We start from the raw sequence: 16,531 nt of genomic DNA on the forward strand, positions 1-16,531 counted from the left end.
CGTGCATATGCGTGTATGTATGTATGTGTGTATATGAGTATCGGCCTTTGCTTTTTTCCTTGGATAACACTGGTGGCGTGGAGATGAGAGGCCGGTATGCATGGGCGACTGCTGGTCTTCCATAAAACAACCTTGCTAGGACTTGTGTCAGGGAGGGTAACTTTCTAGGTGCAATCCCATGGTCAGTCATGGCCGAAGGGGGTCTCAGATGTATGTGTGTGCATCTGTATGTATGTATTCTGCATATTCATGTGCTTGCATGTCCGTGTTTGTGTATTTTTTTTATGTATGTGTGTGTGTGTGTGTGTGCGTGTGTTTGTATATGTATGTACCTCTGTCTCCTTGTGTGTGCGTGTGCGAATGTGTGTATTTTGCAACTATGTACCATGTTTGTATGTATGGATGTGCATCTCCATATGTGTCCTTGTGTGAAGTAAAGTGTGTGTGTGTGTATATATGGTCATGTATTGAATGAAACACAAATAAAAAGTAAATAAATCGTATTTAATAAAAAAAGAAGAAAATGGCACTCCGTCAGTTACGACGACGAGAGTTGCAGTTGATCCGTACAACGGAACTATCTGGGCAAGTGGTTGAGTTCTCCTCAGATTTGCGTACCTTAACGTAATTCTCTGGGAGATTCAGCCTAACACAATGTCACAAGGCTGGCCCTTTGAAACACAAGTCCTACACAATGTTGCCAGCTGAGTAGAGTGGAACAACATGAAATAAAGCGTCTTCCTCAGGGACACAACCTGCTGCCGAGAATCGAACTCACGCCTTTACTAAAACAGGATATATTTATAGAGCAGCACTGTAGCAGAACTTTAGCAATGATTATAATGTTAAAGCCTGGACTATATTTCCGTTTATACAGCATGAGCGTTAAGGAAGCTTGCTTCCCAACCACTTGGTTCCAAGTTCGATACCACTGTGTGGGACCTTGGGCAAGTGTCTTTTACTGTAGCCTCAGGCCGACCAAAACCTTGTGAGTGGATTTGGTAGATGGAAATTGAAAGAAATCCGTTAAATATATATATATATATATATATATATAAGGGCATTACTACAGAATAATGCCACACACTAGACTCCAATAATTTTTTCCCTTATGAATTTTTTCACGCTAGCTTCTTGACAAAATTCTTGCAAAAGATTTTATCCTATTATTTTAATTAATTATATATATATATATATATATATATATATATATATATATATGACGTGGCTGTGTGGTAAGAAGTTTGTTTCCCAACCACATGGTTCCAGGTTCAGTACCACTGTATAGCACCTTGGGCAAGCGTCTGTGGTGGACTCTACTGGAGAGAAAGAGAAATAAATGAGAGTACTGCGTTTTTGTGATGGTGATATCAAATTTATTTATGTCTCCTGTAAACAATACATCTTGTAGCTTGGTAGAAGTGTGAAAACCAGTAGAATAAAAGAAGAGTAGTTTACTTGGAAAACAAGTGAGGGTTGGCAACAGAAAGAGCACCCAGCCAACAAATATTGTCTCAATAAGTCTTGGATGATGAGGAAGTGGAGAAGAAGCATACATTAATCACATAGGATGAAGGTGGATAAAATGCTTTCAATAATAAAGCTGTTCAGAGTTCACCCAGGCCAAAACAATAATAAAAAAAACATCAAAGGAACAGCGATGCTTACCAAACCAAGGATTCCATTCTCGCTTTGTAAGTGGACTGTGATGCCAGGTGCGATGAAGTTGCTGGCTAACATTGGCATACCAATTCCAAGATTCACTGGTTTGCAGAGAGTTAAGGAGAGTAAATCAAAAGCTCTTTTCGTCTGTGTGTGTGTGTGTGTATGTGCAAGAGTGGACCAGATTCATACAAACTGAAAGTCCATCATTATTAAAGGGAAAAGGACCGTAAATGCATTTAGGGGCGACTGATGAGGTAGCGGAAGGAATAAAGAGAAAAGTAAGGGAATGGAGAGGGATTGTAGGAGGATGTAGAGGGTAAGTCAGGAAATGTAGATGATTATAGAATGATGGTAGGGAGATTTAAAGGATTGTAGAGTGATTATAGGGAAATGTAGAGAATTGTGAAGAGATTGTAGGCAACCGAAGAGGGTTGTAGAGGGATTGTAGGGAAATGTAGAGAATTGTGAAGAGATTGTAGGCAAATGAAGAGGGTTGTAGAGGGATTGTAGGGAAATGTGAATTGTAAGATACTACAAGGATATGTAGGGGGCTGTAAGAAGGATTGTTGGGAATTGAGGAAGATTGTAAAGAGAATGTAGGGAACTGCAGAGAATTGTAGAGGGGTTGTAGAGAGAAAGTCAGGAAATGTAGATGATTATAGAATGATGGTAGGGATTATAGGGAATAAAGGAAATGTAGAGGGATTATAAAGAAATGGTAAAGGACTGTAGAGGGATGCAGAAGATCATAAACAGATTGTAGAGAGAGTGTAGAAGAATTGTAGGGATGTGTAGAGATTTATAGAAGGATTGTAGAAAAATGTAGAGGACTGTAGAGAGATTTTAGGGAAACGTAGAGGAATGTAAAGGAGTTGTGAATGACAGGAGATAGAGTGTATCAGATAGAAGGCGGCGAGCTGGCAGAAACGTTAGTACACCAGGCGAAATGCATAGTTCTGAGTTCAAATTCTGCCGAGGTCGACTTTGCCTTTCATCCTTTCAGGGTCGATAAATTAAGTACCAGTTATGCACTGGGGTCGATGTAATCGACTTAATCCCTTCGTCTGTCCTTGTTTGTCCCCTCTATGTTTAGCCCCTTGTGGGCAATAAAGAAATAAGATAGAAGAGTTATCGTAGGGAAAATACAAGGGATTGGAGGAAAAGGTAGAGGAATCATACAAAACTGTGTAAGGATCACAGGGGACAGTAGAAAGTTATTATAGGGAAATGTAAGAGAGTGAGAACAAAAAAAGATGTTCTGATGCAACATTTGATAAATTTCAATGCAACTCTACCTACCAATGACTCAGCTCTACTTCATCATACCATCACCACAACAACAACAACACAAACAATAATTTGGAGATTAAAAGATGGTGGAAAGGATACCGTACATGCCGTCTGTGAACTCGACAGCCACTCGTTTTATTATGCGTTCTCGTAGTTTTGCAGCAGGAGATGGAGGTTTCGAATCTTCTTTGTCTTCTTTCCTCAAACGTAAACGCTGATCAGAGAAAGAGAAAGAGAGAGAGAGGGTGATAATATTATTTGACTGTCATCAATAAATTGGTAGAAAGACAGATGTGTGTTTGTCTGTAGGTCTGTGTATGTATATATATGTGGTGGTGCTGAAAAGTTACTGGCTTTAAGGATATCGCGACAAGCCTCTACCATAGGTTCCCTCAACTGCTAGGCTGTGGCACTTTTTCACACAGCTATCCTCATCCATTCTCGCCACATGACCATACCAGTGCAGTCGTCTCTCTTGCACACCACATCTGATGCTTCTTAAGTCCAACTTTTCTCTCAAAGGTACTTACACTCTGTCGAGTATGCACAATGACATTACACATCCAGCAGAGCATACTGGCTTCATTCCTTACAAGCTTATAATAATAATAATATATATATATATATATATATATAGATAATATAATATAGGATAAAATCTTTATAAGAATTCATCAAGTAGTCAGCGTGAAAAAAACCCCATAAGGAAAAAAAACTCATCGTTTTTTTTCTCATAAATATATATAATTTATATAAGGGCATTAACTATATAGTAATGCTTCACGCTTAGAGGGACTAAATAAGTCAAAAACTACCAAAAAATAAGCAACATATTTACCGAAAGCGAGGAAATGCAACTTTCAATGTTTTTAAGAGATTAATTTTGAAAGTTGCATTTCCTCGCTTTCGGTAAATATGTTGCTTATTTTTTGGTAGTTTTTGACTTATTTAGTCCCTCTAAGAGTGAGGCATTACTATATAGTTAATGCCCTTATATAAATTATATATATATATAATGATGGGCTTGTTTCAGTTTCTGTCTACCAAATCCACTCACAAGGCCGTTGCAGAAGATAGAAGACACCTGCTCAAAGTGCCACACAGTGGGACTGAACCCAGAACCATGTGGTTGAGAAGCAAACTTCTTACCACCAATGCCACACCTGTGGCTATTATATACATGAGTCTACATGTACAAGTGTGTGTGTTTGTGTGTGCAGTCCTACATTCACTCCTTTTACCCCCACACAAAATGTTGGCCCTTGGTCTTCTGGTATTCTCTACGTGCATATAACTTTTCTGCAGTCATTCACTTGTAAGCATTTTAAATCATGGTGTCTGATTTGCGGAAGCTTTGGTTACTATTTCTAAACAACAAGTCGAGTGTCCATGTAGGGGTACCCTCTCTGAGGTTAGGGACTGAAATGCAGCAGGGGGTTGGGGGGGGGGAGAACAGGGAGCAAAAGGAAAGGAGGGAGGAAGAGAACCTTACTTCGATTCGCTTCTCGTAGTGGGATCCTCGGATTACTCTTTGGACGTAGATGTGCGGCAGATGAATGTCTTCGGGGGCAAATGTGCCAACATCAACAATTTCTTCAACTTCGGCTATTGTTATTTGGCCAGCTTTGGCCATTGGTGGGTTGAAGTTCCTTGCTGTCTTTCTGGGACACAGAAAAAACGAAAAAGAGATCACCATCATAACAATTATAGACACCAACATTCAACACTCATCATCATCATCATCAACATCACTATCATTATAATCAACAACACCATCACCATATCAATCGAAAATACTATCATCATCATCATCATCATCAACATAATAATAAATCACATTACCACCAACATTATAAACACCACCACCATCACCATCTTTGTCCTCATCTCCATCATCATCACCATCAACATTACCTTTATGATTATAAATACCATCATTATTATCATAAAAAGCACTGGTGCTGGTGCCACATAGAAAGCACCCAGTACACTCTGTGGAGTGGTTGGCGTTAGGAAGGGCATCCAGCTGTAGAAACCATGCCACAACAGACAACCAGCCTTACCAGCGCCTGTCAAACCGTCCAACCCATGCTACCATGGAAAACAGGCATATGCTGATGATGATGTGCATTCTGAGTTCAAATCATGTGAAGGTCAACTTATGCTTTCAGGTTTGGTAAACAAAATGCACCAATCAAGAATGACAGAATAGCAGAACCGCTATGCAGAAAGGACAAAGTTGGGAGCATAGGTAACTACTAGCCTTGCCCAGGTATGAGAATTCATGACGGGAAGGGGTGTGGACAGGATGTAGTACAGTGGTTCCCAAAGTGGACAGTATTGATCCCCTGGGGGCAGTGGAAAGTTCCAAGGGGGCGCTGAAGAAAAGTGGGGCAATAATGGGGTAGCAATTCATATAAAAAGTTGGGCAATAATAAGGTAGCGATTTATGTAAAAACATCAAAATAATGGGTTTGTTAGGTTAAGTTTCATTTGTGAAATACAGTTGCTTTGAATTTGCTTCTGAAAGAGGTCTGTGTTTGTGATGGTCAGTTGGGGTGGGGGCACTAGCAATGTGGCCTGGGTGTCAAGGGGGCGGCAGCCCGAAAAAGTTTGGGAACCACTTTTTCTCAGTAATCGATAAGATAACAGTAATTGACTGACTGACCGACCAAAGATAAAATACAGTAATTGACTGACTGACCAAAGATAAGATAACAATAATTGACTGACTGGCCACAGATAAGTGGAAGGGTGTATAAGAGAGAGACACTTACCGAAATATAAGGTTACCAGCTTTGTCAGCCTTCCAGGCTTTTATGAGGGCGTAGTCGCCTGTGATGGCTTCTTCCATTATGTAGTTTACACCATTAAATACTCTATTCTGGAAGATAGACAGATAAATATATAGATATATATAGACAGAGGTGAGAGAGCCAGTGAGACTGTGAGAATGCAGGGTGGAGTATGAAACAGAAATAATGTCAATGATATATATATGTATATATATATATAGTAAGAGGAAGGATAGAATATCCAGGCAGATACCAAATTTCTCTTAGTAAAATGCCAAGGCTGGTTCCTTCAGATGGTGCATTTTTTGGTGAACATTCTTTAGCTCCCATGTGATGTTACAGTTGATTTCTTGGCTACTTAGAGTGTGAAGTACAATATTGATAATAAGGGGAATGAAGAATTTGAACATTCAAACTCTATGTTTATTTCCAGTGAGTTTAATTTTAGTAATTGTCTGGCATGTTTCGGACAATTGGGATGAATAAACCAACTAGTGGCTGCATAGTAAGAAGCTTGCTTCCTGACCGCATGGTTCTGGGTTCAGTCCTACTGTATAGCACCTTGGGCAAGTGTCTTCTACTGTAGTTTTGGGCTGAGCAAAGCCTTGTGAGTGGATTTGGTAGACGGAACTGAAAGAAGCCTGTCGTATATATATATATGTGTTTGTGTGTCTGTGTTGGTTCCCCCACCATTGCTTGATAACCAATGTTGGTGTGTTTATGTCCCTGTAACTTAGGGGTTCAGCTAAAGGGGCAGAGAAAATAAGTACTAAGCTTACAAAGAATAAGTCCCAGGGCCAATTTGTTCGACTAAAGGTATATAAATGAGGAATACATATATATATACATGTATATACACGTGTATATATATATATATATATATATTTACGTACAAACATACCCATAGGCACATACATATTACATGTGTTGAGAAGGGAGGATTATTGCAGTAGTTCGTGTTTTTCCAAAACAGACATGGAGCCTGACATGGGACGAAGTGGAGAGAACATGTGGAAGGGGTAGCCCAGGAAGACATGGGACGAAGTGGCGAGAAAGGATCCTCAGGAGGGGATGATGGAACCAAGACTCCTGGTGGTTTGCCGTGCTTGAAAAGATACATCAAACTAGGTAAAAATATGGTTGCCCTTGCACAAAGGATCATCCTTTGCAACCCTCTCTTAATCTTGAGGGCTCATAATTGATGGGGCCATGTAAAAGGCACCCGTACCAGTGCTGCTTAAAAACATGCAGTACACTCTATGAAGTGGTTGGCATTAGGAAAGGCATTAAGCCATAGAAACCTTTCCAAAACAGACATGGAGCCTGAACAGCTCTTCGGCTGGTCAGCTTCTGCCAAACTATCCAACTCTATGCCAACATGGAAAACAGACATATGATGACGATGATGATGATATTCAAAGAGGACTGCTCCATTGGTTAAGCAGTGGTCAATTGTCCAGTAAAACTTACCTCCCGTGTTGGACTTGCCAGAGCGACATCACCATCAGATTTGTATTTGATAGGTGCCCCTCCTTCATGGATTAATGTACCAAAAGCTGTTGGTGTGAAAAAGGCTGGGATGCCAGCCCCACCTGCCCTGATCTTTTCAGCCAAAGTACCCTAGAAAACAAGAGTTAGACAATTTCAGTGACACAGAGAAAATATAAACAGTAAAATTTCATTGAGACAAACGTCAGGGGTGCATGCAATACAAGGGAGTCCAGTTATGTTATTTTCACCCCATGTAACCCGTCAAATCTGGTTGGATAATCATGTTATCTCCTCTGCAGCATAACACCTGTTTTTATCTCTCTGTCACACATTAACCTTTCATCATCTGACACATGGTCACCTCCTCCATTGTCCCCTCCCCTTTCAAAGGTTCTTTGTCTTGCAAGTTACTTGGTGGCCCTTCCAGTGCTGGTGCAATATAAAAAGCATCCAGCCCACACTGTAAAGTGGTTGGCATTTGGAAGGGCATCCAATTGTAAAAACCATGCCAAAACTGACCTCACCTATGCTTGTGCCTCGTAAAAAGCACTCGGTCAACTCTGCTGGGTGGTTGGTGTTAGGAAGGCCATTCAGCCTTAAAAAGCCATACCAAAACAGATAGAAGTCTAGTACAGTTTTCTGCCTGGTCAGCTCCTGCCAAACTGTCCAACTCATGGCAGTATGGAAGGTAGACATTAAACAGTGATGATGATGATGATGATGATGATGATGATATATATATATACCCAATTCAAACCTCTGTATCACGTCACCTATTCTCACCACCTCCAATGTTCCTCAAAGACATGTCCCAACACATCTTCATCATCATTGCTCACACTACTGCTCTCGTTATTTTACCCTCCAACTTACTCTCTTTTCCTTTCCAACTGGGGTATCCTGTGTCCTGTAGCAAGACACCTATCAAGGACCCTACATATTTTTAATCTCTCAATTGCTACAAAGACAACCTCTTCCCAGTTGAGGGATTATTGTCTTTTTTATCTTTTTTCCCTTGCAGGGTACTTGGTGACCCTGATAGTGCTGGTGCAACATAAAAAGCACCCATGCTGGCATGGGTTGGATGGTTCGACTGGTGTCTGGAAAGCTAGGAGGCTGCACCAGGCACCAGTCTGATCTGGCAATATTTCTACAGCTGGATGCCCTTCCTAATGCCAACCACTCTGAGAGTGTAGTGGATGCTTTTTACATGCCACCGGCACAGGGGCCATGGGAGTCTGGCATCGACCACGATTGGATGGTGCTTCTTATGTGCCACCAACACGGGAACCAGTCAAGGCGGTGCTGGCATCAGCCATGTTCGGATGATGCTTTTTACGTGTCACCGGCACAGAAGCCAGTTGGGGCAAGGAGGCTGGCATCAACCACGTTCGGACGGTGTCTTTTACATGTCACCGGCACGGGAACCACAACTATAATTTCCATTTGATTGTGATTTGATTTCATTTTGATTTCAAAACCAAGTGAAACAAAGTCAGTGTATTTCAACAGAAATATGGTAACCAAAGGGTAAAAGTGATCTAAATTAAAACCTTCCATCAAAAATTCATGTTCCAAACACCAGCTTTATAATGACAAAGTTATTTTACTAAATTCATTATTTTCAAAATTAACTGAAACAAAGGCAATGCATTTTAAAAGAAATATGGTAAAAAAAATGTCAGCGAACTTAATTTGATGATTTCACATGAGCTGCCAGACATAAACATTGAGAAAAATACAGAGTTTCCATACAGTTTCCATCTCACAAATTTCCATTTATAATCCATTAGTTAATGCAAAGTTTGCCCAAGATGACATGCAGAGGGATTGAACCTGGTACCACACAGCTGTTAAGTGGACACCTTAACATCTGCTCTTCCTGTGGTCTCAGCCCCACAAGAACACCTAAACATGACCCCAGAGAGAATGAAGTGTCACTTACCTGAGGAGTGAGTTCTACCTCTAGTTCTCCACTCAAATATTGTTTCTCAAATTCTGCATTTTCTCCGACGTATGATGAGATCATCCTTTTAATCTGAAAGAATTAATTCACAGAACAAAGCATTACAACAATCTTTCGGTCATTATACAGGTTACATATTGAACATGCTTGGTGTCTAACCCTTCAACATACAGATGATTCTGTCAAATGCAATGCTTATTTATTCAAATTGCACACACACATACATACAAGGTTCGGTGAATAAACTGTCGTCTAAATTATGCAAAAATGAGAATAACACTGACATCTCATTTTAACAGATATATTTACCAAGATTACATAAAAAGATCTTGAAATACTAAAGAGTAAATTCATTCAATAAAATCGCCATTGGCTTCAACCAGGGACTCCAGACGACTTCGGAATCTCCTGCAACTCTTCTGGATGGCTTCTTTGTTTAATTTGGTGAATGCTGCCATAATCCTTGCCTTCAGTTCATCTTTGGTGTTACAAGGAGTTTTGTTGGTCTCTCGCTCAATTGCACCCCACATATAATAATCAAGGGGGTTGCAGTCTTGGAAGTAAGGTGGCCAGATGTTAGGGGTGATGTAGTAGGGGACAAATACTGACACAAAGACACTCCACCAAACACACACACATATACATACAATGGGCTTCTTTCAGTTTCTGTCTACTAAATCAACTCACAAGGCTTTGGTCGGCCCATAGCTATAGCAGAAGATACTTGCCCGAGGTACCATGTAGCACGACTGAACTTGGAACCAGGCGGATGTGAAACAAACTTCTTACCAGACAAACAACACACATTGAATAACGAACTAATTAACACACCATTAAGGCTCACCTGTTTCTGTTTGAGCAGCAAGCCAAGTCCGAAATCATCGACACCAGCATTGTTGCTGACGACAGTTAAATCTTTTACTTTACTTTTTAACAGACCATCAATCAAATTCTCGGGAATTCCGCAAAGACCAAACCCTGAAAGAGAATTACAAATAACCATGAGACTTGAAGATTTCTTTATCCGTTTCCATCTACCATACGCTAATCCCTCATTTGTTGGCACAAAACCAATCCTGCCATATCTGTGCTTATTCGGTCAAATGTATCATCATCATCTTTTAACGTCCGCTTTCCATGCTAGAATGGGTTGGACGGTTTGAGTGAGGACTGGCAAGCCAGAAGGCTGCACCAGGCTCCAATCTGATCTGGCAGAGTTTCTACAGCTGAATGCCCTTCCTAACGCCAACCACTCCGAGATGTAATGCTTATTTATTAACATTGCTTTTAATTAGTCATGCATCGTCTGGTAGCTTTATCATTTCAATGACATAATTGTATATTTTCAAAATGACATTGTAGGGTATGTACAAGAAGTAAGTTTGTTCTAAACATCCATGGGAACGTGTATTGTAATATGATGGAAGGATCCCAAGGAAATATATCCTGGGTATCACATTTGATACCCAGGACAGGCAAAGGTGTTAAGCAGTTCTATTAGAAGAGACAGCTTTAGTGTGACTTTGGTTTAATTATGTTAAACAAAATGTGTCTTTGTAGAGAAGCTATCTGTGATATTAACTCTACCTGTCGAAGTTTGACCTAAACACTTACACTTGAGTTTAAGCTTTTAGTTAACGCTTGTTTCGTACATTCTGAATAATATAAAGTTTTCCTTTCCTAAATTCGAAGTTACTTTGATGATTAAAAAAAATTGGGGAATGTATCAAATATGATGCATGGATACCAGGGAAATATATCTTGCCTGGCCAAACTATTTTCCTAAGTTTATCTAAAATGTCCATACCTGTTTTCCAACTTTTAGTTAGTCCTTGTTTAATACATTCTGATGAAGATAAAGTTTTCTTTTTATAAGTCTCAAGACAATGGTGGATGAAAGAAAATTGGGAACACGTATCATCTATGATGCATGGATGCCAGAGAAATATGTCTTGAGTGTTACATTTGATACACAGGTCAGTGGGACTGAATCCAAGTCCACAGAACCTGGAAGCAAACCTCTTAATCACACAGTCATGCCTGTGCTGACAGAAACCTCCAGATCATGGTTTTTTTCTTCCTCTTCTCTCTCACCAGTTTCCTTGGAGGCCTTGAATACACACACACACACACACACAAAGGGGAAAAAAAGGGCAACAAGCATTGCTCTTCTACCCTTGACTAAGAGATTTTTACCCTGTGCTGATGCCTCAGAAACAAATGATAAACCAAAAACTCACCTCCTACCAAAAGTTTAGCGCCGTCTGGGATGTCTGCAACAATTTCTTCAAATGACTCATAGAATTTGGCATCCAGAGAGTTTGTGGTGCTAAAATTCACAGCAGACTGAAAGGAAGAGAAGTGATATATAATGGAACAAACTTTACAGAGTATCATGGAAACTTTGTTAAGGACGGAGGGGGTGCAGACAGATATATATATATATATATATATATACACAGTACCATGCAAAAGTCTTCGGTCACTTTAAACAACTGGAAATTTCTGCCAATTGCCAACTTATAAGTGGATATTTCGCATTGCTTTTTTTTACAGATGAAACATTGGCCTTGTTGGGGTCATTTCCATACCTAATCATTATATTTTGTATTAGGGGTTCTGAATGAGAGGGGAAGATGCGAGACGACCACCAAAAATGGCCATGCAAAAGTTTTCAGCCACCTCACATAAACCAATCAAGATACAGTGTTTTAAAACAGGAAAATGTCTATAATGAAAATTTATTACATAATTTTCATTTCAAGAAGTTACTGTACATTGTTAATATTTCGTGTGGCTTCCCTTAGCTTGAATAATTGCTTCAATGCGCCTGGGAAGAGATGCATACAAATCCTTTACCATCTTCACGGAGATGCCATCCTCTGTGGCTGAGCTTCCACAACTCTTCGAGATTATGTGGACGATACCTCAACTTCAACTCCCACCATCCATACGGTGTAAAGAGAGGGATTGCTCAATGCCTAAAACATCGAGCAATGAATATAAGTAGCGATTGTGATACCCACCACGAAGAAATGATCAAGTTCAGTAACAATCTATTAAGCAACAACTACCCTAAAAACATACTCTCCACTCCAATTATGAAGAAAAGAGGGGATGAAACCAATAAAATGTTCAGTCTGTCTACCCTATGTGAAAGGCCTCTCTGAAAAGATACAAAAGATATGTGGCCTATATGACATCAGGACAGTATTCAAAAGTAATACAACACTTCGCAAATATCTCCTTCAGGTAAAAGCTCCAATAGAAGAGAATATGACCAAAGACTGCGTATACTCCATCCCATGCAGATGTGGTAGGTTACACAAAGTTGAAATATGCCGCCCCCTCAAAATAAGGGTAGAGGAACATTGCAAAGCTGTGACATGGGGAGATATTGATAAATCGGGTATAGCTGATCATGTATGGAAAAATGGAGAACACCTCCCCCTGTGGGATGAAGTTAAAATAATAGACAGAGAAAACCACTGGAAAATATGAAAATTAAAAGAAGCAGTACATATGTTAGGACACAACAACCTCCTAAGCAGACCGAGTGCAGATATGAACAGCATATGGGAACCAGTATTAAGGAAGGATAGGAGAATATTAGATTTATAAGCCCTAAAATTCACTCCATAATTGCCCTCGGGCATATGGCATAGTGGTTAGTAGCACGGGCTACTAACCCCAAGATTCAGAGTTTGATTCCAGGCAGTGACCTGAATAATAATAACAACAATATTGAAAAATACCTTAGGAACGAGAACCCAGGTTCGAAATTTCCCCAAGACACCTGATGAAGGCTGGAGGGTATATCAGCCGAAACGTTGTGTTAACAACAAACAAGATGAGGACAAATATCCGTCAAATGTAAATAATGTAAATAAGTCAGAGATCTGTTTGCAGATCTTCCCATTCAGGGTTAGTTGCTGAAAAGCTACATACTAGCTTGATAACCATCCTATCAGATGGCTTTTTTAAGCTTATATGTATATATATATATATATATATATATATATATCAAATTAAGTATACAACTGAAAGAGCTATTATTAATTTCATACAATTAGGTTACTGAAATGGGTATATTTATAAAATACGCCATGTATCTTATAGCAATCTTTCAGGCTGTGTTTATGCATTAAATATAATTTTTAATAATCAAGGACGCTGGTTAGTAAGAAAATAAGAAAAAACATGGGAGAAACATGAAGAAGGTTTGTGCAAAGATGGCTGATAGTTAGCAAGGTGGGACACACATAAGAAAGAAGAAAGCAAAGGACCACTGATGAGGTCACAGAAGTGTGACGAAAGAACTCTGGTCAAAATAGGATTAATGTAATGTAATATAAAGCTGAAGCAAATTAACACCAAATATACAGTGCGTGTGTTTTTATTGGCTAAACTGGCAACATGACCATCCCCAAGTACAAGAACATCTGTTTCAACACACGATTTCACATCAACAATCTTGCAAAACAAATATATAAACGGAATATATATTTATTTATATATTCATAAGTAGATACATGAAGCAGTCAGTGGCTTAAGGTAAACAAACATAAGACTTTGATCTAGAAAGATAGAAAGGTGATCTAGAAAGATAGAAGGTAAACACGTTTTTAAAAACAATATATTTCAGCTTATGGATTTTGTACAGGTATTAACATAATCAGACTGAATGTGGACACACCAAATATTCACTATTTCAAAATATTTTATCAAAGTTAGCATGTCAGTGTGACAAGAAATTCACTTCTACCAATTATTATTTAGATTAGAACATTGCACTGCAATTAATTAACATATCTCTTACCACATGACATCTCACACACCTCTCAGTTCACTAACAATGCCAATTACACTCTGAACTAATTAGAGTGGCTATAAAATGAACTGCCCTCACTGGGGTATCTACTTACAACTAGGTGGACTGAACTGCTGATAGTTAAGTGTCTTAATCATGGACATAATACACTGTGCTCTACCACACTGTGGTACCTACTTACAGCTAGGTAGACTGAACTATTCACAGTTAAGTATCCTGTCCACCAACACACAGTACAGGGAGCTACCATGCAGTGTTGCAGTTCTAGCTAGGGCTGTGGAGTCGAAACAAAAAACTTTGACTCCGACTTCTCTACTATTGGCACCTCTGACTCCGACTCCTCTCTATGTAATTAAGTGATCGTGGTCTATATATCTCATAAAGCATATGCACACACTTGTACTCTGAGTAGGCCCCTAGGTTAGAACTGCTTTATATTAAAGAATAAAGATAATGTAAGTTGGTGTGGTTTTACTAACTCCAGCTACCCCTTGTTTCCGACTCCACAGCCCTGTTGAGTCTGAGGTGATGACAAGTGAACATGACCTTTGGTGGTTTGCTGTGCTTCAGAAGACACCTCAAGCTAAGTTGTGGTCAGTGCTGGTGACACACAAAAGGCACCCAGTACACTCTGTGGAATGGTTGGCATTAAGAAGGTCACCCAGCTGTAGAGACCAAGCCAAAATAGACTGGAACCTGGTGCAACTCTCTGGCTTACCAGCTCCAGTCAAACTGTCTTACCCATGCTAGCATGGTAAACGGATATTAAATGATGATGATGATGTAGTTATGTATGCATGTATTTATATATCTATGTCTTTGTGTCTGTTTGTCATCCATCCCCACTATTTAGAACCAATGTTGGTTTATTTATATCCCCATAACAGTTCTGTAAAGGAGATGGATAGAATAAGTACCAGACTTAATTTTAAAAATTGAAAAACTTAAGTGCTTTGTTTGCTTAAAACCCGTCCAGGAGGTGCCCCAGCATGGCCGCAGGCCAATGACTGAAACAAGTAACAGCTAAAAGATGCAGCAGAGGAAAGGAGACTGAGGGTAGAATTAGTATTGAAGAATGTGTTGCTACCAAATCTAGTTCGAGGCATTTGGTGAGTAGTAAAGCACTTCTCTTGCAGTTTATTGCAGAAAGCAGCAGCAGCCTGGTTAAAGAATTGAGAACAAGAACGTCTGCAAAGAGAGACGCAGGATAGAATAGCAGAGTAAACATGACAGTTATGCCTCCATAAGGCCAATTTGGAAGAGATACACTGCCCCTCCAAAAAACTGTATAGTCATGGAATTAGCTGGGAAAAGGAAGAACCAAAATGAGAAAACTGAGAGCCTAATACCTGTAACCCTTAAAACAGATTCTGTGACAAAATGCATATACAGGGTATCTCCTAAAAACGTATACACACTTAAATGATAATAGGTAGGTTCGTCATCAATTCACTGTGAGGAAAGTTTACCGAGAAAATATATCCATAGCATCTTACCATTAATAGGTGCAGGTGTGGCTGTGTGGTAAGAAGCTTGTTTACCAACCACATGGTCCCGAGTTCAGTCCCACTGTGTGGCACCTTGGATTATCATTATTATTATTATTATTATTTGTTCACCAAAGCCAAAGATTAGAAAATTACTATTTTTAAATCTCACAATGTGAGATATTCAGTAATTTTGTAGTAAAGACTGCTTGCCAACATAACATGGCAGTCCTGGTTTAGGACGAATGTTGCTGTAATTTAGCCCCAGGAGACATCGTCTCCAGCTGACTATACGACATGATCTATATCCTTATATCTGTGCTGATGAAGGGAAATAAGCAGGAAATCGCGATGCACAGATATTGTTTTGAGCTGAGTGGGGGTGCTAGAGCCCCTTGTTCAAAGATATAAGGACACAGATCATATCGTATAACCAGCTGGAGACGATGTCTCCTGGGGCTAAATTACAGCAACATTCGTCCTAAACCAGGACTGCCATGTTATGTTGGCAAACAATCTTTACTACAAGGCCAAAGATGTTGGGGATTCTACATGAATTAAGAATCTCTATATGGTCGCCCAACCAGCTAGAAATAGCAGTTAAATCTTCATCAGATCATACCCCGCTGTCTTAAAGTGTACGAAACAAAAAAAAATAAGACAAGGGGTAGATTGCCTTTGATCAGAAATCAACAGAATCAGATACAAACTTGACACTATGCGGCAGCATACTTTACGACGTCTCATCTCTTCTTAAAGGGCAAAGTGCAAAAAAGATTAACGAAAGGGAAAATATTTAATAGATAAGACTCAAAAAAAAAAGGAAAAAAAACCCCAAAAAACAAAGACAATGAAAAAGATAAACAAATTCAGAATGATAATGCTTATGTACAGTGTATGTATATACATTTTGTGGGTCAAACAAAATAAACAGGACAATATACATATGTGAGAGAGTTTGTGTGTATGTATATATATATATATGTATATATATATATATATATAT

The 16,531-nt window shown here is 39.4% G+C and overlaps 1 protein-coding gene across 1 annotated transcript in view; it reads right to left on the minus strand.

Annotated features, from left to right (window-relative positions):
• LOC106877113 (succinyl-CoA:3-ketoacid coenzyme A transferase 1, mitochondrial-like) overlaps positions 1–16,531 on the minus strand; it is a 28,328-nt gene that overhangs the window by 6,492 nt on the left and 5,305 nt on the right. The window contains exons 2-9 of the mRNA XM_014925906.2: positions 11,448–11,553; positions 10,052–10,185; positions 9,187–9,279; positions 7,221–7,370; positions 5,733–5,839; positions 4,448–4,616; positions 3,055–3,169; positions 1,669–1,763 (exon numbers count right to left, since the gene is read on the minus strand). Of these exons, the coding sequence (XP_014781392.1) occupies positions 1,669–1,763; positions 3,055–3,169; positions 4,448–4,616; positions 5,733–5,839; positions 7,221–7,370; positions 9,187–9,279; positions 10,052–10,185; positions 11,448–11,553 (969 nt within the window). The remainder of the gene's footprint in view (positions 1–1,668; positions 1,764–3,054; positions 3,170–4,447; positions 4,617–5,732; positions 5,840–7,220; positions 7,371–9,186; positions 9,280–10,051; positions 10,186–11,447; positions 11,554–16,531) is intronic.

The sequence above is a fragment of the Octopus bimaculoides genome, chromosome 24 (genome assembly GCF_001194135.2).
Source record: "Octopus bimaculoides isolate UCB-OBI-ISO-001 chromosome 24, ASM119413v2, whole genome shotgun sequence".
Classification (NCBI taxonomy): Eukaryota; Metazoa; Mollusca; class Cephalopoda; order Octopoda; family Octopodidae; genus Octopus; species Octopus bimaculoides.